At 34.8% G+C, this 24,515-nt stretch overlaps 1 protein-coding gene across 1 annotated transcript; it reads right to left on the bottom strand.

The window, feature by feature from the left end:
• Nucleotides 1–17: 17 nt before the first annotated feature.
• Nucleotides 18–24,515, bottom strand: LOC149770016 (uncharacterized). Its single transcript, XM_089949528.1, has 3 exons — nt 24,346–24,515; nt 12,181–14,617; nt 18–10,628 (listed from the first exon to the last, which is right to left on the bottom strand). Exons 2-3 carry the CDS (start codon nt 14,522–14,524, stop codon nt 9,268–9,270), a joined length of 3,705 nt encoding a protein of 1,234 aa, XP_089805654.1. The 5' UTR covers nt 14,525–14,617; nt 24,346–24,515; the 3' UTR covers nt 18–9,267.

Here is a 24,515-nt window from a genome sequence, read left to right as displayed (position 1 = left end):
ACTCAAACCAATATAAATACAAATACAGTGTTTATGTTAATGTCATAACTTATTACAGGGGCCAACACAATTGTTTTATAATAAGTATGATCTAAAAAGAATCAAATCTACTTCTATCAAGTATATACTGTATATGACTATATATATGCAAAGATACATGTATAAGTTCTTAAAATATCTTGCTAACTTTACATGCAAGAACTTACATAGCTATTTTCATACAAGAAAAGTTAAGAAAAAATATGACTCCTCCCGTTTGAACAAGTGCTGATTACCCATAATTTACTCACAATAAGCACACCGCCTTACTTTAAAAAAAAAGATCAGCACAGGAAAGCTTTCACTGAAAACCAAACCTGGCCCAACACAAACAAAAAATCAAGTACATGGCATTCTCATGGGTTTATCAAAGGAGATAAACTGTAAATGGTAATTTACATTTTAATGCAAGCTTCAGATAATCATGCCGACAAAATTAAGTTCTGTAAATGATCCAGAAAAATGATCAGCCAGTATAGGTGAAAAATGATTGTGCAATAAGCAAACTAGAAGCAACGAGTAGCATGTCCTCTCACCCGTATACTTACAACATACTGCATTTATAAAGCTTTCAGGCTAAATTCTGGATCAATTTTTATTTCTGTTATAATGTAAAATTCTGCATTTTATAACTAGTAAAAAAACATATATGCACATTACTGTGTTGCACACAAAACAATAATTATTATAGATATATATATACTGCTTTGTCTACAACTGTTCATACCCTGCAACTCTTCAAAAAAATGAATCTAAGCATGATTATTTTTGTGTCCTCTAATTTTTTTGTACACAGAATTTTTAAATTTAATTATTTGTAAACTTGAAAAAAAATTAAATACTACATTTCCTAATTAGAACCATGCCCATGGGAATCATAAAGTACACTGTGTTGCAGTGGGACTGACTTATAATGAGGTATGTAATACATGTAATTTAACTAACACTTAGTGAAATGGAATCCATGACCATAATCATCTTATAATAAGAATGGTGTTATAATGATGGTCCTTATAGTGAGGGAGCAATGTAATAAAGAGTGTAAGAAAAATTAAAGACATTAAAGTATTGTGTTTTTACTGAACTTAAAACTAATGGAAGTATGAACCTGAAACATTAAATGACTTTCTAAAACTACTGTAAAAGATAACTGCAAAACCTGCAACAGTCATATTAGAAATTCAAAATGATACAATAAAGGAACAATGTATACTGTTTTTTGATTGGATAAACAATTTGATTTCTGAGAAGAAAAACTACCATACTGGTACTTTGTTCACATTATTTGTACAATTGTAACATGTACATCCTATCAACAGTAATATACAGAAAATACGTGAATTTTTTAAAGCTGTTAAAAATGGAATAAGAACCATGACAAATGAATGATCCCAATGATTAATAATATAATTTCTGGTTTTGATGTTCAACTGTAGAACTACCACAAACAGTACTGGTGAGCATGATAATGTAAACTGCATTTTGGTTTGCTTTGGTGTCTTATGGCACAGCAACACAGGTAGGTTATTTAGTGATTTGCCCAAGGATACTCCACAGTAGCTGACCCAGGCTGGTTCAATGGTAGGATCAGAACCTACACCATTTTGATCATGAGTCCATCGTGCTAACCAGTAAGACACTGCAGCTCCCTGTATTTTGGTGAACTTTAAATTGCATCAACTGTATAAAGCCACACCTGAGCAAGGCCTGTGCTGTTTGCATGAAATTATCTGGCTCATTATGTAATAAGAGATCTGAATCAAGACTACTGATATTACATTATCTGGTGCATTATGTAATGAGAGATCTGAATCAAGACTATTGATATTACATTATCTGGTGCATTATGTAATGAGAGATCTGAATCAAGACTATTGATATTACATTATCTGGTACATTATGTAATGACATCTGAATCAAGACTATTGCTACTACATTATATGATTCATTATGTAATGACAGATCTGAATCAAGACTATTGATATTACATTATCTGATTCATTATGTAATGATAGATCTGAATCAAGACTGTTGATATTACATTATCTGGTTCATTATGGAATGGCACATCGGAGTCTAGGCTATCTGCCTGAAAACAGGTGAATGATCATGAAATGGCAAATCATGTCTAAGCTATCTGCCTGAAAACAGAAGATTCATTATGGAATGGCAAATCTGGGTCTATTCTGTTTTGTAGTTGACACATATCATACACCCACTAGTTTGAGCACAACATGACAACAAAAAAATGGCACCCCGGTTACATGATCTTAACGATTTACAGAAAAAGTGAACATTACCACAGAACTGCATAATTTCAGTACAGGTACCTAACAAGGACAAATCACTTCTACATGTTTGAAGTTTATAAACTGTGACTATCCATAGGTACCTTGGTCTACCAAAGGCTCAGTCTGATTATAATCAGATCTCTACTGTCTGACATGAAGATCTGACAGAGACAACTCAGGTGTCATGCTCTGATGACCTTTGAATTAGCCCCAAAAATGGAAATGCAGCTTTCAGAAATCTGAAAGTAAATCAAATTGTTCAGCACACATTGATGCTCTTCAGCCATATTGCATAGTCACACAAACACAAAGGTATAAAGACTTCATCTGACTGGCTGATAAAATTAGTGATTATGGTAATCACATGGGTTTCCAGAACATGACCCCTATATGATCATTGTCAGATCTTCAGGTAGGATAGTAGAGATCTGATTCGAATCAGATTGACCAAACACTGTACCATGGTTTCCAAGGGAAATAAAATATTAAGAGTGGAGGATTGGTTGACAATCACTATACTCCTATAGCACTACACTCTTAAAATACTGTAAAAAAACACAACAACAACCCACAATCAGTTGTGCTTATAACGAAGACAGTTTGTAGAAATAATTTTTTAAATAATTCAAAAATATGAAAGGTTCCAAAAAGACCAGAATTTAAAAAATATTCTGATTCCTCTGTACTGACTGGACAATGGTAGGTCCTATTTTCACTAAATTCAACATTGTAAGCATGAGTTCTTAGGGAACATCATTCGAGAAGGAGTGAAAAAGTCAACTACACTTTTCATTTTTTTAACAAGCAAGATCCAAACCAAAACATTGCAATTAAGCAGTCTGCTTGCAAAGCCTGTATAAAAAACATTTGTATACTGCATGACATCACAGCAGAAAACAATGTCAGAACAGGAGTACAGTGAATGCGCATTATATGCCTGGCATGTTTGATAGTCTTCAGTGCAGATAAAACTGGTAGCTGATGGAGGAAAGGGCTTGCATCATAACATAACATGCTGTGCTTTATGGCAGGCATATAAAAAATTCACAAGTCCAGAGGTCTTGAGCAACTATATGCAGACTGCAGAACCATGAAGAATATATTCCAAACTTGTCTTTTTGTACAAAAGTCAAAAACCTATTGCTGTTATCAAGAGTTCCTGAGTGAGACTGACTGTTGTTATCAAGAGCTCCTCAGCGAAACTGTTGTTATCAAGAGCTCCTCAGTGAGACTGACTTGTTTCCAAGAGCTCCTCAGCGAGACTGACTGTTGTTAACAAGAGCTCCTCAGTGAGACTGATGCTCTACTGGTCAAAAATATTTTTTAGGAATTCAAGACAAAGCCATGTCTACCTTTTAACTGTAGAGTGTTGAAGATGTTTTGGATATTCTTCAGCAATAACAGTGATTTCAGATTAGTTTGTCATAGACATACTGGATGTCAGTTTGGTACCATTTTCATAAATGACAATGTGGACATCATCTGAGGTCTTTTCATGAAAATCCCTTGTCATAATTATCATCCATCCAGGGGGATTAGTGACAACAAGAATTTTAAAATGGTTGTCATGGCAGCCTCATTGGATATACAATTGGCACCATTTCATTTAGAACCAACTAAGTATCATAAGAAGTGTATTGGTGAAAACCCCATGTTAATATACCATCCATTTAGAAGGAAGTAGAGATATAAATATTTTCAAGACAAGACTTTCCAAGCTGGAGTAGCAAGAAGATTTTCAGGAGGATTGTTATGGTGGCCATTCTGGAAGTCAGATCAGCACCATTTCATTTAAGAGCAACTGGACATCAAAATAAGTCTTCTGGTGAAAACCCACATCAATATGACTTTCTGTTCAAGTAGAATTGTGATAAGATATTTAAGATGGTTGCCATGGTGGCCATAGTGGATGTCAGATTGACACCGTTTTTATTTAGCAGCAACTGGACATCATGTCTTTTTAGTGAAAAACCCATATTGATATGACCAACCATTCAGATAAGGGATGACAAATTGATAAGATGGCTGCTGTGGTGGCCACATTGGACATCAGATTGGCTCCACTTTCATTAAGGACCAATTAGACATCATGAGAAGCCTTTCAGTTTAAACTCCATGTTGATATGACTCCATTCAGGAGTAATAGCGATAAGATTTTCAGGATGGCTGCACTTGTAGCCATATTGGACATAGATTGGTATCATTTTCATTTAGGACAAAGCAGACAATATGAGAAGTCTTTCAGCAAAAATCCCAATGTTGACATGACAATCAGTTCAGAAGTAGTAAGAATTACAAGATTTTCAAGGTGGCTGCTGTGTTGGCTATATTGGACATCAGGTTAGCATCATTTTCATTTAGGACCAACAAGACATCATACAAAGTCCAAGAGTGAAAATCCCAATGTTGATATGACCATCCACTCAGGAGGAGTAGCGATATCAAGATTTTCAAGATGGCTGCTGTAACAGCCATATAGGACAGTCGATTGGCATTTTTTTCATCTAGGACCAAATAGACATCATAAGTAATCTTTTGGTGATAACCGATAGTTGATATAACCATCCACTCCAGAGTAGCCATAACAAGATTGTCATGATGGTCACTGTGGCAGCCATGCTGGATGTACAAGCAGCATCATTTTCATTTGGGAACAACCAGAAAATGTGATGAATGTGTATACAAAGATTCAAGGCAATCCTACATGTAGCTTGGGAGGAGTAGAGATAACAATCCTATGCTAATGGACAGATGGACATCACATCGTACGACAGACAGCTGACCATCCCATAAGTTATTCTGGTCTATTCAAAAGAACATGAATACTCTTCAATCCCCTCTTTTGCAAAATCCAAGTCAGATAAGCCTGAGATATTGGTCACATTTGCCCAGTTTAGTGGAAGTGTATTAAACTCACCAAATGGGTTTCCACAAAGTTGTATGGCCTTGCAAGAATAAAAAGTGCATGAGAAACCAACCTAAACACAAAACAAAACCAACGTCACTAAACACATTATTATGTAAGTCACAACAAGCTACGTCTGACAGAGGAGTATTAAACACACCAACAGGCATCCACAAAGAAATTTTCATGACCATGCAAGCCAAAGTGCATTGAAAACTGACAGAAATACAGAAATTAGCACTGGGACATCATGCTGCAGACATGTAACATGATGACCCACCCAGTCACATTATCCTGACACCAGGCCAACCAGTCTAATACTAACCTCTTAATGCTGAGCGCCAAGCGAGGCAGCTGTTAGTACCATTTTTATAAGTCTTTGGTATGAATCAGCCGGGTATTGAACCTACAACGTCCCACATCCAAGGCAGATGCTCTAACCACTAGGCCACCGGAGTGGTCACAGCTTTCTGCTTGAACAGACTGGAAATGATTACATATCAGGGTACATCCTTTAGGCATAAAGCTTTCTGCTTCGATAGGTGTGACAGGAAACATTAGCATATCACAGTACATCCTTCAGGCACATAGCTTTCTGCTTAAACAGATTATACAGGAATTGCTAACCTACCAGGGTACAACCTTTTGGTATATAGCTTTCTGCTTCGATAGGTGTGACAGGAATAGTTAGCATACCACAGTACATGCTTTAGGCATATAGATTTCTGCTTAAACAGATGACACTGGATATGCTAACCTACTAGGGTACAACCCCTGGGCACACAGCTTTCTGCTTAAAAATATGACACAGGATATGCTAACCTACTAGGGTACAACCCCTGGGCACAAAGCTTTCTGCTTAAAAATATGACACAGGATATGCTAACCTACTAGGGTACAACCCCTGGGCACACAGCTTTCTGCTTAAAAATATGACACAGGATATGCTAACCTACCACGGTATAGCCCTTAGAAACATATCTTTCTGTTTAAACAGATGACACAGGATATGCTAATCTACCAGGGTACAATCCTTAGGCATATAGATTTCTGCTTTGCTAGGTGTCACATGAAATGTTAGCATACCAAAGGACATCCTTTAGGCATATAGCTTTCTGCATCAACTGGTGAGCTGGTAAGACAGTAAATGCTAATATATTTGGGTACGAAGATTAGACATACAGTTTTCTGCTTCAGCTGGTGAGACATGGAAACTCTACCATACCAGGGTACAAAATGGATTGAGGCATATAGCAATATTATGCAAAAGTTACACCTGCATATGGTGTTGTACTTCAGCAGGTGAGACAGGAAAATCTAACATACCATGGTACAAAATTAAGGCATACAATAATGTTATGCCAAAGTTACAGCTGCATACAGCAAATGATGTAGAAGATACATGACTTTCAAAGAATCTGTCACAAAATCTTAATATTGATGGCACAAACAATACCATCAATACAATAAACCCTAGCATACCTGGGTACAAAAAAGTAAAGCATATAATAATATGGTATAAGAAAAATCCATTTCCTGATAGGCCAAAACATTTTAAACCTGGGCAACCAAATGACTCAAATTCAAAGCCTAGCTGGGCAACCAAAAATGACTCAAGTTCAAAGCCTAGTTGGACAATCAAATGACTCAAATTCAAAGCCCAGCTCAGCAACCAAATGACTCTAATTCAAAGCATAGCTTGGCAATCAAATGACTCAAATTCAAAGCATTGCTTGGCAACAAAATGACTCAAATTCAAAGCCCAGCTGAGCAACCAAATGACTCAAATTCAAAGCCCTTCTGGGCAACCAAATGACTCAAATTCAAATCCCAGCTGGGCAACCAAATGACTCAAATTCAAATCCCAGCTAGGCAACCAATGACTCAAGCTCAAAGCCCAGCTCGGCAACCAAAGATTCAGGTTCAAAGCCAGTTGGGCAACCATATGACTCAAATTCAAAGTCCAGCTTGACAACCAGCCTATGATGGCAATGGCTTTTCATTTACCATGATGCAAAATCAATAAAAAGATGTCTAAATGAAATGACATGAAAAATGTATTTTGATACCCATTTTCATCAATTTACTTAAATTATAAATTCTGAATAACTGAGAAAAAAAAATTATTTGGGATTACCTTATAAACTTTTAGTTGGACAAACTGACATTCTTGCAGGGCAACCAGACTTTTTTTTGAGGTAAACCTTTTTCAAAATTTCAGTTGAATATAGCAAATTATTTAGGGCTGTTCCATTTAAACATTCATGGTATTCCAGGGACATGCTTTTTAAAAATAAATGTCAGGATACTTTGAATGCACTGAGTTCATATTAAAATGATAAGCAAATTCTGAACTGCATCTATGGGTGAGTACCCCACATTAAGTGCCTTCCCTGGGTCCCAAGTATGTTTTACTGCAACAGTCCTTAGAAGATAAATGATTTTCAGGGTACTATACTAAAATCAAAGTTGACAGTTCAGCAATCATGGCAGTTGTGATATACCTATGTTTCACCATTCACAGGCACAGCACTTAAAAGTAAAAGTATACAAACATATACAAATACTATTCTGAATGTATAAAAAAAAATATGCTTGCACTGAGAAATAATCATGGTGAGGAAAAGTTCTTACTTACACATAAACACCAAACAGTTCAATAATTATTCTACTGTAAACAGATAAATACAGAAAAAAACATCCCACCCACCCCAGTTTCTTCATTCAGAGTTTTGTGACAACCTCAATAATTACACTAAAATAAAATTAACAAACAATACTACATTGTGAGAGAATAGCAAAAATATGCCATTTCAAATTAAAATACGACAAGAATATTTCAGTTTCAACATAAAATCTAACAAAATAAATATATTATTTTCCTAGATTTTATCGTAAAAATAAAAATGAAATGTATCATTTTGTTCAAATTATCATAAATTAATCTTTTCTCACAATACAGTTTTGATTTTTTGAGGTGTATCTCTTAAGAGAGTATTACAGGGCTAATCCAGTAACTCTGAAAAAGAAAGTTAAACTATTTTTCAAGAAATTCATTTTCATGTGGACTGTGCATATGTACAGAAGTTATATAAAAGTGGGGCCAGATAATCTTGCATGTAGTGTAAATATTTAATATTCTTTCAAAAATCATATACTAATTTTCTGCAAAAAGGAAACCCAAGTTTCTGACCAACAGCACATTTTTTAACTGTAAAATTCTACAAAAAATAAAAAATAAAAAAAATATTTACATAATGTAAACTGCTACATTTTTTTGCCTAAGATTTTGGTGAATTTGAAGACCAAACTAATCTTAGAGAAAATATGTTCGCAAAAAATATACATGTATGATGAAAACATGATAGAAACCACATCATCTATCCTGACAGACAAGTGTCAAAGTTTGTTACAGCTACGTATATTATATGTAGTAGGTATATTTCCTCTTATACTGTGGATGTAATAGATATTACATTAAAGAATAATTCTTTATATTTATTTTGCATAAATTTATTTTTAACACTTCCTTATTATCAGCAGCTATTTATCATCAGTGTGGTTTTATAATACACTGTGTTGGAATAAAAGGTTTATACTTACTTTCATTAGTGTTGAGACAGCATGTAATTAAATAATGCCTTTTCATATGGTAAAACTACCACCGAAGATGTATCTGTCTGCACACTCGTAATTCACTAAACTTGTAAGTTGCCAATAGGCTAAAATTTGAGAGTAACAATATTTAACGATCCTAAAATATACTGATTTAAAGTATTAGTAAGAATTAATATAAACTGTAGATTGCAATTATTGTTGGGATTAAAGGAGGTATTCCTATTAAAAATTCCATTTCTGCCATATAGCTGTCCACAGATCTGGTTAAAAAACTGGTGAAACATATCCATGGTTATACATCATGATGGGTTTTTCTTCTATAAGATAAATGAAGAGTCTATAGCACTAACATATACAAAAAATCAAAGTGAGGGCTGTTCAATTAAGTTGCTGTCTGTGTGATATTCTTTAGTACTAGTAATTATCATCAATGTTATCCTCCTCCTCTTCCTCCTCATCTGCCTGTTCATCAGATGATGAATTTAGATGTTCCATGAAGTTGGCTGAATTCTGAACATGTAAAAATCTCTTCTGAGGTCGACTTTTTCGTCTGCTTGAACTAGTAGCAACAGTGCATTCTACTTTTCTGTGATTCTCAAATTCAGCCACATTTCTGAACTCTTCCCCACATTTGATACATGTAAATGTATTAACATCTGGCTCTGTAGGTGACAGCTCTAAACCAGATGATACTGGATTCATGTAATTCCTAAAAAAGTCTTCTTCCCTCTCTTCAAAATCATCTGATACTTCTTCTGTTTGCCTTGGATTCAATCCAGACTCAGCCATCTGCCTTCCTTGCTCCTTCTTCCCTCCATCTCTGTTTCCTTTTGCTGCATTTGTGTTACCAAAACCAAATTCTCTCCAGTCAAATATGTCCTTTGGGTCGTTTTCTATGCCACGATATAAATCTTGAACCAACTCTGAGTCAGAATTTTGATCTGTAACCTTCGCTCCGCTCTGTGACCTCCGTACATTTTGCATAAAATAATCAGAATTCTTGACCGAACTAACAGATGAGATTGGAATATGTACTCTAGAGCCCCATAAAAGTCCTTTTTCAAATGATTTTTTGGCAGTCATGTTTTGATTTGGTTCACAGCTAGATAAAAATTCACTAATTGAATCGTAAGGATTCATTCCTGTCAAAGATGCTTCCTCATGTTCATCAGATCCTTCCGGACTAGAATTTTGATCATCTGCTCTTCGAACTATACTTCTGCCCAATTTATCTACCGATTTTTTTGCTATACTGTACTTCCCTAGCTCCCTTCTTTGTGCTTTTCTTTGTGTAGGTCTTGATTTTGAACTCTCAGATACATTTGAAAAACTTGAATCTGTTCTAGCATGACCCAAAATCGATGAGTTATTACTATCAGCATCATCCAAGTTACTAGTTTCCATGTCTGCTGTTGTGGAAGAATTAAGGCAACTGTCTTGACTAGAACAAGCACCATCATTTAATTCAGTTTTCTTTCTTTTTGAGGCTTTGTTCTTCCCCGTCTCTGTTCCATTACCCCGATCTCTTACCATTGGAAATGCATGGTGAGCATTTACACTGGCCTGAATGCGATTCAAGCTGGACATTTTGGCTCGTTTTCGCCGACCTAAACAGTCTGCATTCACGTGATCGTCATAGGACTTTTGGTGTATAAACTTGGCATTGCATTTAGGGCACTTCAGAGGTTCTCCCTTGTGTGTATCCTGGTGGCGCTTCAGAGCATAGCGAGCTAAGTAGGACTTGCCACAAACATGGCATTCGTGTGGTTTCTCACCTTAAAAATGATGAAACAAAAAAGGACATCAAGGATCTTCATCACTGAATAATCAGCATATACTCGTTTATAAGTCGTGTCCAATTGCAAATAACATAGACCATGATCTACCACTGCATAATGCACCCGCAGATCAGGGTTTATTCTATAGATAACTCCAAACATACTGCATGGCCCCATGTCTGCCAGTGCATTATGAATGGCAGATCTAGGTCCATGCAGTTTGCAGCTAGATCCAACTTATAAGTGAGTATATATGGTATTTTAGCAATTTAAAAATAGGTTTGCTTTTTCTGCTAAAAAGGAATTCTTTTTCTGACTTTTTGCAAACCTGTAGCTTCATACAAAAGCACTAGGTCTAATCAAATTCAAAGAATTGTCTGACCGCTTTAGAAAAGTCATTGTTATCTACTAAGGCCATGGTTAAAAATAGGTCAGTCACTAGAAAGTGACAGCATATGTTATTTATGGATTGGTCAAGCAGGTGTAAGAAAGTTATATATATGTGTATGTGTGTGTGTGATTTGGATTTTGAATGTTGCTTAAACAATTTTTCAGTCATATCGCTAAAATGTTTGCAGTGTGACAGTTTATAGTGGTCTAGCACTGAGGCATCATAACACAGACATGTGGCATCATGTCTGACCCAGCCACATTATCCTGACACCAGGCCGATCCAGAACCTAACATTAACCTCTTAATGCTGAGCACCATTTTTGTAAGACTTAGGTATAACTTGACTAGGGTCTGAACCCATGACCTCCCACATCCAAGGCGGACACTCTACCAATAAGTTATATAAACATTTCAAACAAGTTGTGAATAGTAACAGTACATACTGGTCAATCTTGTGGTGCAATGAATAAATGGCAAATTAGCATCCACCAATAGCCTGCTAACACTGCAGGTGGCCAATCAGGGTGTTAAGCTTCATCTGTCTGATGCTGTGTCAGGTAGTTTCAAATGCATATAGTATGCACCCACCCTCCTGACAGCTACATGTATCATTTAATTTCTTTTTCTTGTTTTCTTTTTTTTGTATGGGTAACTTGAATAATTTGTAAATGTTCAATAGATAGGTGTAACAGAATTTCTATTTTGAGTCACAACCCACCATAAATGATAAATACTCACATTTTAATGGCTTAATAAATGTATGCATAATCCCTTCCACCTATGACAAAGTTAAACAGCCTACTGGTACTATGTATTTTTACATTCTTTCATTCTTCAAAGACGTTTGAAAAAATGTTTCAAATAGTAGTCCTAAATATACCATAAACATTCCATAAAATAAATAAAAGATAATCTCAGAATTTTTTGATTTTTCAATTTAACCAAAAGTTTGATTTTTGGAAACACGATCTATTGATCGACCTTATCCCACTTTTCATTTAACTTATCAGATAATCCCTCCCACCTTCCCCAGCACAAGGATTCAGATAGGAGATTTATTGTGTAACCAAAAAAATTCGGCTTAAATTTATCAGTGTACTAGCCAGTTATAAAACCATTACATGAAAATCGTAAAACAACTTGTTCGAGATATTACCTGTGTGAATCTTCATATGCTTTCTCAGGGCAAATTTATCAATGCAGACTCGATCACACACTGAACACTTGCACCTGAGGCTGACATCATGTTTCCGTTGATGTAACTTCAACATGGCTGCTGACCCATATGCTTTATTACACTGGCTGCACTTGAAACTCTTGGGCGCATGACTGTTCTGCATGTGCTGGATCAACTTTGTACGGCTTGCATAGTACGTTCCACATAAATGACAGGTTTGGATAGTCAATTTCTTCACATTGGACTTTTTCACACTCTGTAATGGACCACATGGAGACGTTCCCTCACTTTGTTCATGTGCCTGCTCACTCTCACCATTGCCCTCATCTACTGCATCTGATTTGGCCGAGAAGGTTGTTTTAATTACTGTTTTGAACAGCGAGTCAGGATTTATAACAGTTGACCTGACCTTTGACATGGACTGACTTGATCCTTGATTTAAATTTGAAACAGAATTCTTCTCGTTCTCAATGCTTAAAGATCTTGCGTGGGAATATTTCTGTATGTCAATATCAGGAAATGACTCCACAAACACAGCTTCATTTTCATTCAAATTTGAACTTTGTGCTTGAGACCCAGAATTCATAACTTGTCTCAGATTTTCTGTATTTACGTTTGTAGTGGAATCGGAATTTGTATTATCTCTTGAATCCTGACCATTTGTGCTTTTGGCAACCTCCAAGGTCCTCAATGAGGCTTCAACAATTGCTTGTTCAAGATTACGGTCTGACTTTTTCAGCTCTTCAATAGCATGTGCCTTGCGGTGTTGAGACAAGGCACTGCTACTGTTGAAAACTTTATTACATGTCACACAAATATACTGTTTTTGTACATGTTTTAGCATGTGACGCTCCAAGATAGCAGCTGATCTAAAACTTTTGTCACACATTCCACAATTGAAGCTGATTTTTTCACCACCACCACCTGCATGATGTCTTCTCATGTGTCGCTTCAAACCTTGCTTTGAATAAAGTTTCTTGCCACATTCTTCACAGGTTAATTTCACAGCATTTTCTCCAAGTTTCTCATGGGCCGTAAACTGATGCAGCTTCAAACGACGTGAATCTGGAAAATCTTTCTGACAAATTTCACAGGTAAAAAATTGCTTATGGAACTGTTTTAAGTGGTCTCTGTATTCAGCCAAAGTATTGCATACTACGTTGCATACTTCACATTTTTTGCTATGTTCCTTGTAATGAACCTTGCGCAAATGACGCTTTACGCTGGATCTTTCAGAGAAAAATTTATTGCATATCGGGCAACTATAGGGTTTCTCTCCATTGTGAATTCGCATATGGCTGTGTAAATGTCCAGTCTGTGTGAACCGTTTGCCACAGATTTCACATTTGTATGGTTTTTCACCAGTGTGCAATCGCATATGCTTCACTCTTGAACTGGAATCTGGCGATATCTTTCCACATACAGGGCAATCATATATCTTCCCAGTGCCCAGTCCATAATGAGCCCTCATATGGGCATCAAAAGTTTTTTCCTCCGCAAATTTCTTACTACACTGATCACACTGAAATGGATGTTTCTGACGTCTATGCTCTTTGTATGACCTCCAAGATGCATAATTTTTGTCACACTGTTTGCAAATAAACTTGTAAACAAGACTGACTGCAGAACTACGAATTGGGAAATTTTCATTTTTATTATTAAGTGACTGTAACTCAGAGTTATTATCAATACACCTTTGTAACAATGCCTGTTTTATTTCCTCATCAATTTGGGCAATATTTGTTTGCAGTTCTGAGGCATCCTGGCTTTCTTCCTGTTCCTCGCCGTCATCTGATGATATTTCCTTCCGATCATCTTCTTCACACTCACTATGTTTCTCATTTTTGTTCTTTTTTGTCATAACAAATGCTGAACCAGAATCAGAACCTAAACTGCCAGACAATACTGTTTTATTCCTATTATCTTTCATCAGATCCAAATTTTTATCAGAATCTTTATTATGACCTTCTGAGGTAATTTTGTTTTGAAATTCATACTCATCTGTGCCGGAACTATTTGGTTCTTCTTTAATTTGCATCGGTACATCTTCCTCAGCATCATCATTATCATCATCTTCATCACTTGGGAATGAATCCAGACTTTCATCTTGAATACACTTTGCATTATCTGCAAAGTTAACTGTATGGTGTCCTTTGACCTTTTTGGAGTCACTGTTTTGACCTCTGACCTCCTCTGAGTCATTGTCAGTGTTATATTTGTTCAAAGTATCTGGCACATGCAGGTCCTGTGGCACTCTTTGCAAGTACATTCTTGGCAGGCCATCTTCCAAAGAAAGCCTTGTGGTCCAGCCAACTCCTTCCATAATGCCTCTAAGATTCTTGTCCAAAAGTCAAAATGATACCACATTCATTCAGAACAACAATTATCAGTCAGACTGATCTTGGAAATCCTTATCCTGAAAAGAGATGTAAAATTAACTTCACCTACTGCAATACTCTGACAATGAAATCCCCCCACTTTTTATTGAATATTCCACAACCCTCCCTAACCATTAAGAGAGAGAGAGTGAGAGAGATCAATCTGATATGTTTGCACATCCAACCTCACACCCCATCCCAGGGACACAGAGGCAGGCCCCCTGAGTCCCTGGAAGGGAGTGAGAGGTAAGATGTACATGTACGTTATGCACATCTGATTTATATTGTGTGCTTAACATTTGTCCATGATTGTAAGTTGTACACAGAAAGATTACATAGCATTTGAGTTCAAGGCTAGTCTTGTTTTCAATTAGACTAAGTTTTTCCAATGGATTTCTTCAATTTCTTCTATGACACAAGTCTTGTGAAAATGTGTATAAATAAAGATTTGATAAATAATTCATTTCTGTTTTAGGTCTGTCTGTCGGAATCCACTTTGACATGAGTTTACACTTGTGTTGTTGAAATTAGGCTTCAAAAGAAATTATTTAAAATATTAATTGGAAGTATTCATATGTTTGTGGACTTTTGATTACTTAGGATTTTGTGGACTCATTCAAAGATATTCTGGACTGCACCACTGCGATATATCAGGACATTCAAGACTACTGGAATTAATTTGGAACTTTCTATATTTTTGGACTTGTGATATGATATTGAGGATTATTTGCAATTTAATTCACAATAATGTAACTGTCTTTTGAATTTTTATTTTGTATTGTTCATTTCACTAAATTGTTGTTTAACTTTCTTGCAGTTACATTTTTAAGACATACTGTCATAATGTATACAAAATCTTTGTTTGATCAGATGTAATCAGACGTTACCACAAGGAGAATATAACAATAAACTTTCATGAATTTCCATGCACTGGACTTACAAGGAGATGTCATAAAGGACTTAACTTTAAATTGCATTTGAAATGAAGCGAATAAAATGTAACAAAAATAGTTGAAAAGGTAAAGTTGATACAACATTTACCAGTTGTGCACATGTAGTATAGATGTCATATAAAATGTCTTACATATTTTGTACTAATGTAGCAGGGTTTGTGAAATACCCATTGCAACATTTCTTTTCAAAAAAACTATTATTAAAAGAATTTATAATAGTTTATTTTTATTTCTCTATCTTATTTTTTTAACATAATTTTTAAATAGTTTCATATGGTCATATAAAGCCAAGAAAAAAGTATGTGTTTCCTATTGCACAGGTTTTAATATTAGAATAGGCAGGTCAATTTTGTAAAAATAACAAATTAATCAAACTTTATATATAGATATATATATATAAATACACACACACGTCATTGTTTGTGATTTTTTTTTTACCATGGGGAAAAAATAGCTAGAGTTAGCAATGAGAAACAGTGACAGATGGCTGACCAGAAACACATATTCTTTCTGTTTGGCCTAATAATAATAATAACATTTTAATCCATAAAATCAATACATTTTTTAATCAATAAAAGTACTACAAATGAGGCAAAGAATGAATTATAAACTTGGCTGCACCATTTATCTTTAAATCAAGGCTAATTGCTTTTACAATGGCCCAGTTCCTACAAGCTGGCTGCCTACAGGTGATATCACCAGAGTAATGACATTATTGTAAGCCACAAGTTGTATAACAATATCACTACTTCTTTATATTATATCATCATAATGCTATCACCACATTTAAAGGATATCACTACTTTTATGATATCATCATTTTTTTGGCAATATCATACTACCATTTTTAAAAATAAAATGATATCACATCTTTTTTAATGATATCATCATAACATCACATTTTTTTACAACACCATAAGGATATCATCACTTTTTTTATTGACATCATCATAATGATATTGACACTTTGTATTGATATCATCAGTTTGATATCAGAATCTATTTCTCTGCAAAGCGCATTGAAGATACTGCCTGGCCAAGTACCAAGGACAAAATTACAGCTCCAAGAAGAATTAGTTGTATTTTCCACTGCCTATTTACTATTTCACACCAAATTCTGATGATGATACATAACAAGGGCAAAACAGTGACCTTTCACTATAATGCTGTTGACAGGGACCAAAAAGGTGGACCATCATCTTATTAAGTGCATGCACTGTGGACATTTAATCCATAGTTAGGAGTTGTCTTGAATGTCCATATTTGGGTATATAGTGGATGGATTCGGTTTTATTGCCCTCCATTAGGCTCATCAGTGGTATTGTACAACCAGCTGAAATGATAGTTTTCAAAGTCAATTGTTGTTAATACAGTGCTGGCTGTTGTGCAAATCAAAGAAGATTATGTCTGCACATTGTCCATATCAAATAATCTATACCTAAATGGGCGACCAGTGTGGTCAGGTGATCTAAAGTGCTCACTTTTACTGACCACAGCCATCTCACCTCCATCTCCAGTAGCTTCCTGTGTGTCAGTGGTTCTTGCATGAGTTTTGCCCTTTTCTTCCTCCACCAGTTATAACGGCTGCCACGTAAAGCCTATTTTATGCTGCAAAACAGCACTAACCCACAAAAACAACACCTGTCAAATAACTCTGATTTTAAAACAAGGTTCTTGTCCTCACCTTTGACATTAATACAGCAAAAGAAAAATTGTGTAACAATGTTCTGTCATATTTACCAACTGGTAACACTTTATAAAATCATGGAGATTTACATAAAAATACAAATGCACCCATGGAAACAAAATTATTGTACACACTTGCACAAAGTTGTCACCAGAAACAAGACTAACATTATTAAAACATTATGTAGACACTAATCAACATAACATTATATTATAGCTCAGGGAGAATAACTGACTGCATCTCATTTTAGGTGAAATCTGAGACTCTTGGTAAACTAAAAACACCTCAAAACCAATACTTTTACTTGGTCCAATTGGTGTGTGTATATAAATAAATAAATACATACATAAATAAATATATATATATATATATATATATATATATATATATATATATATATATATATATATATACACACACACACACACACACACACAGAGGTTTTCTGCAGGTCCTGGAATCCAGGAAAAGTTGTAGAGTTTAAAAGATAAATTTCAAGGGCCTTACATGACACAATTACTATTGATGATGCAAGATACAGTACTGTGGTACTTGAGTTTTAAAAAATGGCCATGGACAAGTTTTTGAATTTGTTTTTGTTAAGTCTGCTGTCTCTATCTGTCTTTTTCTGTATGTCTGTCTGTCTGTCTATGTCTGTCTGTCTGTCTGTCTGTCTCTCTCTCTCTATATATATATATAATGCATGCTGTCAACTAACTCAACTATCATCTGAAGTGTAAAGTTACAACATGTAAGCAAAAGTGTTAGGAATAAATGTAGTTCATATGTAAACAAATCAACCTATTGGTCTTCCCATCATTCAATAATAATTCATCAGGCATGCTATCTCCACAATAATCTTGCAGCGTGACTTGTCAATAATAATTTAATATCTAAAGCAAAATCTCTAAAGATGATAACATTGGATGTGTTAGCGAATATTTAAAAACTCATTCATTTTGATTGACAGAACTTATTACCACACGTTCTAAGTGCTGATGAAAAAAAAAAATGGTTCTTTTATTGCAACTGCTAGATAAGAACAAAAAAGCCCACTAATCTGTGTGCAGTTGCTTTCTACTATACATGTATTTGCATGTGTATGAAAGTACACCCCTCACCCCACCCCCCTTGTACACACAAATATTTCCTATAGAAATGATTCCTAATTTTAAAGCCTTGCTGACTTTTACTATCAACATGTACTTCCCTAAATAACAAATTTTCTTCTGTATGTTTGAAAAAACGCTATTGTCGTCATGTAAGTTTTACACCAAAAAGATTTACTAAATTCTTTTATCCAATTATCTATGCAATGCACAGCTCAATATTAACAATAATCAACTAAAAATCAGTTAGTGACTTTGCCAAAAGATCAACAAAACCCAGCAATCACTGATCATATCTCACCTCTCTCTCTCTCTCTCTCTCTCTCTCTATATATATATATATATATAAATTTGTGGGGGACCAATTTTTGTGGTTTTCATTGTTGCCTTTAACCACGAATCTAAATCCCCAATGAAAAATGAGCCACATAGGATTATGATCTCCCCCACCACGTTTTCTTTCAGTGTTTCATTCCTAGAGATAAGACAACTATACTAGTATTTGATAAATCAAGGTCAATACTGTAATCTGGAAATTAAATATTAGCTTTTACATGTGCTTGTTTCCTTTTTTATTGTAATCTTTTGAAACAAGAATATAAATGATTTTATATTGTTTAAATGCACATGTTCAATAAGGTATCTGATAGCTGTAATTTTACACTCACGGCCTTAAACCAATAAGTGAGGTAAGAACAGAGAGAAAATAGAGAAAAAACATGAGTATTCAAACAACAGCAAAACTGAAAATGAAAAAAATAACAAAAAAAAAATAACAGTATATGAAAATTAAATTTGATTCTTATTCAAATCAATTTTTCATTAGACTACAACTGTTGATGAAACATTTAAATCCTTCTGAAAGTACATTTCATTCATTTTATCCATGCATTTTTAATCCAAAAGTACAACAATCCTGGAAAATAATATAACTATTTCTTGAAACACTATTATTAATGAAACACTATGTATATACACTAATTAAGGCAGAGTATTAGAGCTCACACATCACAGATTTTTGAACAAAGCCAGTGTATCAACATTGTGTCAATCAAGTCTCATGGTACTCACAAATGCTTCTTAGGTAAATAATCCCCAAATTGCTGAATTAAACAAGTCCAGCTTTCTCAAAACCACTGATAATTAGGTCCAATCTTACATTCATTGTCATGTGAGCTGCAATTATCCATTTGGCATGAAGTGGCTCAATTAATGAGGTTGCAAGGTTTACTGATGCTGTGCAAAACCACGAATTTAAATACCCACGAAAATGGTTTTCTATATATACAAAACTATTTTAAAAAATGATACTACAGTATTATATATATCTATCTATATCTCTCTATCTATATTACGACAGATAAGATGTGGTTGTAAGTTAGCATTCTCTTTAATGGTTAATTTATCTGTTTATTATGTTCGTCAAAGAGTACTAACCAACACACTGCAATTGATGGGGTACAATAAATGCTTGCAGTGCATATGGACAGGTTTTAAACCATTCATCAAGTAGAATAGTGTGATTATTATAAAAACAATCTTTGTGCATGTTGAACTAGACTGGTGTAATGCCCACAAACATCGATTTCATTATTAAAGATAACAAAAAGGCATAGGGTCTCAGGCTAGTAATAAGCAAAGGAACATGAACTTTCAACTTTTCGTGAGCCTTGTCAATGAAATTTTTTTATTGTTTTTGAGCTGATGTTAATGAGTAAAAATTACTTACAGAATTAGAAACTGGAGTGGCTTCTATTTAATTTTAGAAGGATCAGTGAAAATTAGACAAGATTTGTAAACATTTTATTTTGGTAATTCTGTATAAGTTACTACAAGACATTATCATAATAATGAATGTACAATTTTCTTTGAATATCAAATTAACATAATTCAAGGAATGCAATCTATGCAGTCATAACTCACATCAGCAATGTCAGAAAAGAAAATCTCATTGTTAATTAGAAGAGAGCTCGAAATAAGCGTATGCTTGTTGCTCAGTCCTTTATAGCTCTTCTTCGAGTTTATGAACTTTCCATGATGACTTCAGCAAATAAAAACTGTTTAAATCAAATAAATAAATGATGCCATGCTATTCTTATTCAATAAGCTTTGGAAATAATTATGATGTACATGTGGATCTCCAGGTGGCCGAGTGGTCTAAGGCGTTTGCCTTTACCGATCACTGCCATCTCACCTCTGTGTGGGTTTGCATCTTGAGCTTGTCCAATATGGGTATGTGAGAAAGCTTGCCAGTAGCTTCCCATGGATTGGTGGTTCGTACTGGGGCTTTTGCAGGTTCTACTTCCACCAGTCACATGGCTGTCATGCAGAGCCTATCACAGGCTGAAAAGAATGGTGTTAAACCCATAATAACAACATGACGTACATGTCCAGATGTCTTTATATTCCACATACTTGATCATCCCTGTATACTATTACTATAAATAATTTTAAATAATAAATAATTGGAAATTTGTTAAAATCTCTATTAGTCATAATTATCAGCTTGAATGTTTATCTTTATTTTGAAAAATTATTATTGTTGCATGTGTTACTGAAAAAAAGAATAGACACCAGAACAAGAATCCCTTGATAGGACTGGTGTTCTACTGGGCAAAATGAATTTCAAGGAATTCAATATAAGACCATTTAACTGCTGAGCATTGATATCTGATATTCTTTTCTAATTAGCTTCTGTGGTGGACATATTGGACATCTGATTGGCACCATTTTAGGCTAAAGTAGACATTATAAGAAGATTTTTATTGTGAAACACCATGTTTTACTCATCATCCCAAGTGGTGACAACAAAATTTTCATCATGGCCATCAAGACAGTCATATTGGTGTGTGACTGGTACCACTGTCATCCAGGACCAGCTAGGCATCATAGATGTATACTGGTGAAAAACCTGATGTTGATATAGCCATCCTTTGAAAGGACTATTTTCACAATAACCGGCATCACGGCCATATTGAGTGTTAGTCATTTTCATTTAGAACCAAGCAGACACCATAAGAAATCCTCTAATGAAATCCCCATGCCATAATGACTTTTGCTTTAAGCTGAGTAGCTAAAACAAGATTTTCAAGATGGCTACATAGTGGACCTCAGATCAGTACCATTTTAATTCAATATGAACAAAACATCAGCAATACAAGTCTTTTAGTGAAAACCCCATGATGATTTGACCATTCAATCAGGATTCGTGATAACAAGATTTTCAAGCTGCCTACTAGCTACATATGGCCCCAGAACAGTACTATTTTCATTTAGGACCAAGCAGACATCACAAGAAGTCTTTTGGTGAATCCTCCATGTCAATATGACTTTCAGTTCTGAAGAATTAGAGGAAAAAGATATTCTAGATGGGTTCTGTGGTGGACATATTGGACATCTGATTGGCACCATTTTATTTAGCACCATGTAGACATCATAAGAAGTCTTTTAGTGAAAACTTCATGTTGATATAATCATCCGTTCAGAAGTGGCAATGTGTTGTGGCCATATTGGATGTCATGCCAGTACCATGTTCATTTAAGACATACATGTGATTCTACCAACAGTAGAACAAAAATACCATTTTATAACTGAAATCAACCACTTTGAAAATTTACAATAACTTTTTAAACAAAACTATTTTTAAAAAACTCAAACACAGTATTTTTACATGCTCTATCAACATATTAGAGAAACCAGTCTACTGTGGACCGCAAATGTTCCACCAGTTCAATGACCAGTGTGATGATGCATCATCTCAGATCTATTGTTCAAAAATAATTGACACATGTACACCAAAAACTGTTAACTGATGTCCTTATTGCTGGAATATGAGGAGTTGAAGGCTATTTTGAGCTGTTACAAGCAGTAAATGAATAAAAGATGGTCATGATGTTTTCTGAGCCTTTTGATACAAAGCGGCCTACCACTGCCAGAAGATGGAGACCAAACATAATAAATTATTTTGCCAGACAGAGTAAACATTTTGATTGTTTTGATAATGTTTAATCAAGATGTTTTAAGAAGAGTATTTAAGGGCACCTCTTGTATTTTTGTTGAGTTAAAGGCAAAATGCCAAAACATGTGCTTTCTCCCAATTCTAAGAAACCAACGATGCATGGATATCAAAGAGTTTTAAGCATTTGCAGGCAAGCAACAAAGGTCCTGAGTTTGAACTGTATTTCAAATGGGTACATCTTTTAATCATTTCTGTTTTATGCACATAAATTCAGTTCAATCCCTAGATAAAATAAATCACTTACAGTATATTACAAGACATTTTATTTTAAAATTGGAATAAATTATTCATACAAGCATAAAACATGCATTTTTCATTGTTTGTATAGTCTAAATCAATGTGCACTTTCGTGTGGCAGGGTGTGGAAGCCATACAAGAACTATAAAAAAAATGGTATTTTTGGTTTTCATGTTATGTGTGTCTGTGTCTAGCCAGGTTATTGATGCATACCACAAACAATTCAACGATTGTTTGTACAGATATGAAATTGACACAGATTTTGGAAATGTTAACAGTGTTGCATGTCTCATACCTGTTTGCACTATGTGCAATAAAATAAGCAATGAGAGTCATAAATACAACTATGGCTACATTAGAATCAATTATAATACAGAACAGGCAATCATCAGATGTGGTGGACATTCAGATCAATGTTATCTCTGAACACCTGTATCCATGACCATGGTATAAAGTGGACAATCCTAAATCTAGGATGCATTTAGTCCTACAGTGTAAGACCTTGATCCTAATATTTATGTTTTGGGCATCGATGTCTTACTGCCCAAATAATGGCGCTGTGTATGTGTTCCAAGGTCAATTAACATTGGAATGGAAAGTCAAATTTTTTTGTGCTTTTCTACAAATTAAAGTTATTATATTTTATTCAGACTTTACTTACTCTTACGTATTTTTCCTAATAAATTAAAATTCACACACAAGCAAATGGACATGTTTTCAAGTTCCACTGGCCTACATTTCAGATGGTTGGAATGCGTTGGAAGTGTGGAATACCAAAATCGATTAAAAGGATGAAGAGAATCTTGAACAAAACTAAGCTATCTAAACATCTTCTTCAATATTAATATATATTTTTATTTATTTCATTAAAGAAGTATAATTCAACTTAAACCTATTTTAGCATTCCTGGATTCAATCGTTTTCCAGCCAAATGCAATGTAGGCCAACGAAACTTGAAAACATTATGACTTTAATTTGTAGAAAAGCTTTGTTATGGGCTGTCAAGTATGTGAGATATTAGTGAAAATCTGAATTTCATTATGATATTAGTCGATATTAAACATGCTACACAATGCTCCTATTTATGCAGCAAGACCTTGGTATCCAAACCAAATATGAGGGTAGAGGTCTCACACTGTAGAACTAGGATGCATGTAATACATACAAGAATACCACAAATGAGGTAAAAAACACACAGTATTAAACTGTGTAATGGGATCCATGACTATATCTGCCTTACAAAGGGGACAGTCTTATAATGTAGCACCATTGAGTGAGGAAGTACTTTATAACAGCACTACATCACAGACTGGTGTCATCACCCGTTTTGGCCAGGTGAGTGATCAGTCTATCACGGTCTGCTTCAATTTCTTCTTAAAAGACCAACATCTGAACCTTTGATAGAATATATCTAGCTTCCTTATTAAAAAGTGAAGTTTAACAGTCAAACTGTGCAGCTGTTGTTTTAATTTACATCGCTATATTTCTGCACATCAGAATTTCAAAGTCATTAAAGTTGTTTCCCCAACTGTCAATGTGAATTCAGAAATAATGCTAATGGTTTGGAGGTTTACCGTTTTGATTTTGTACAAAAGCTCTCAAACACGGCAACATAATTGTCAATATATTTTCAATTATCTTTTGTCAGTAATGCATTGTATGTCTACGATCACCATATCACAACACATCAAGCATCATACACAATGACTGAATGAAACTTAAGGGTGTGCTAACTGGGTCAAATACAATGAAATACATGAACCTGATTCATTTGATGAATGCAAATTCAGTGATATCCAGATGACTTCCGACATCAATAATATCAGTCACAAGTATAACGAAAAATGCAAATTGGCTCTGTGCTTGTAAATATGCAATTTATCTGTGTTTTGTCGATGCATATAGCACTCTTCGACATTCCAGCTTTGTTCC

Source organism: Sinohyriopsis cumingii, unplaced genomic scaffold, assembly GCF_028554795.1.
Source record: "Sinohyriopsis cumingii isolate HCF-2022 unplaced genomic scaffold, ASM2855479v2 utg002868l, whole genome shotgun sequence".
Lineage (NCBI taxonomy): Eukaryota > Metazoa > Mollusca > Bivalvia > Unionida > Unionidae > Sinohyriopsis > Sinohyriopsis cumingii.
This window is presented reverse-complemented; position numbering and strand designations above follow the sequence as displayed.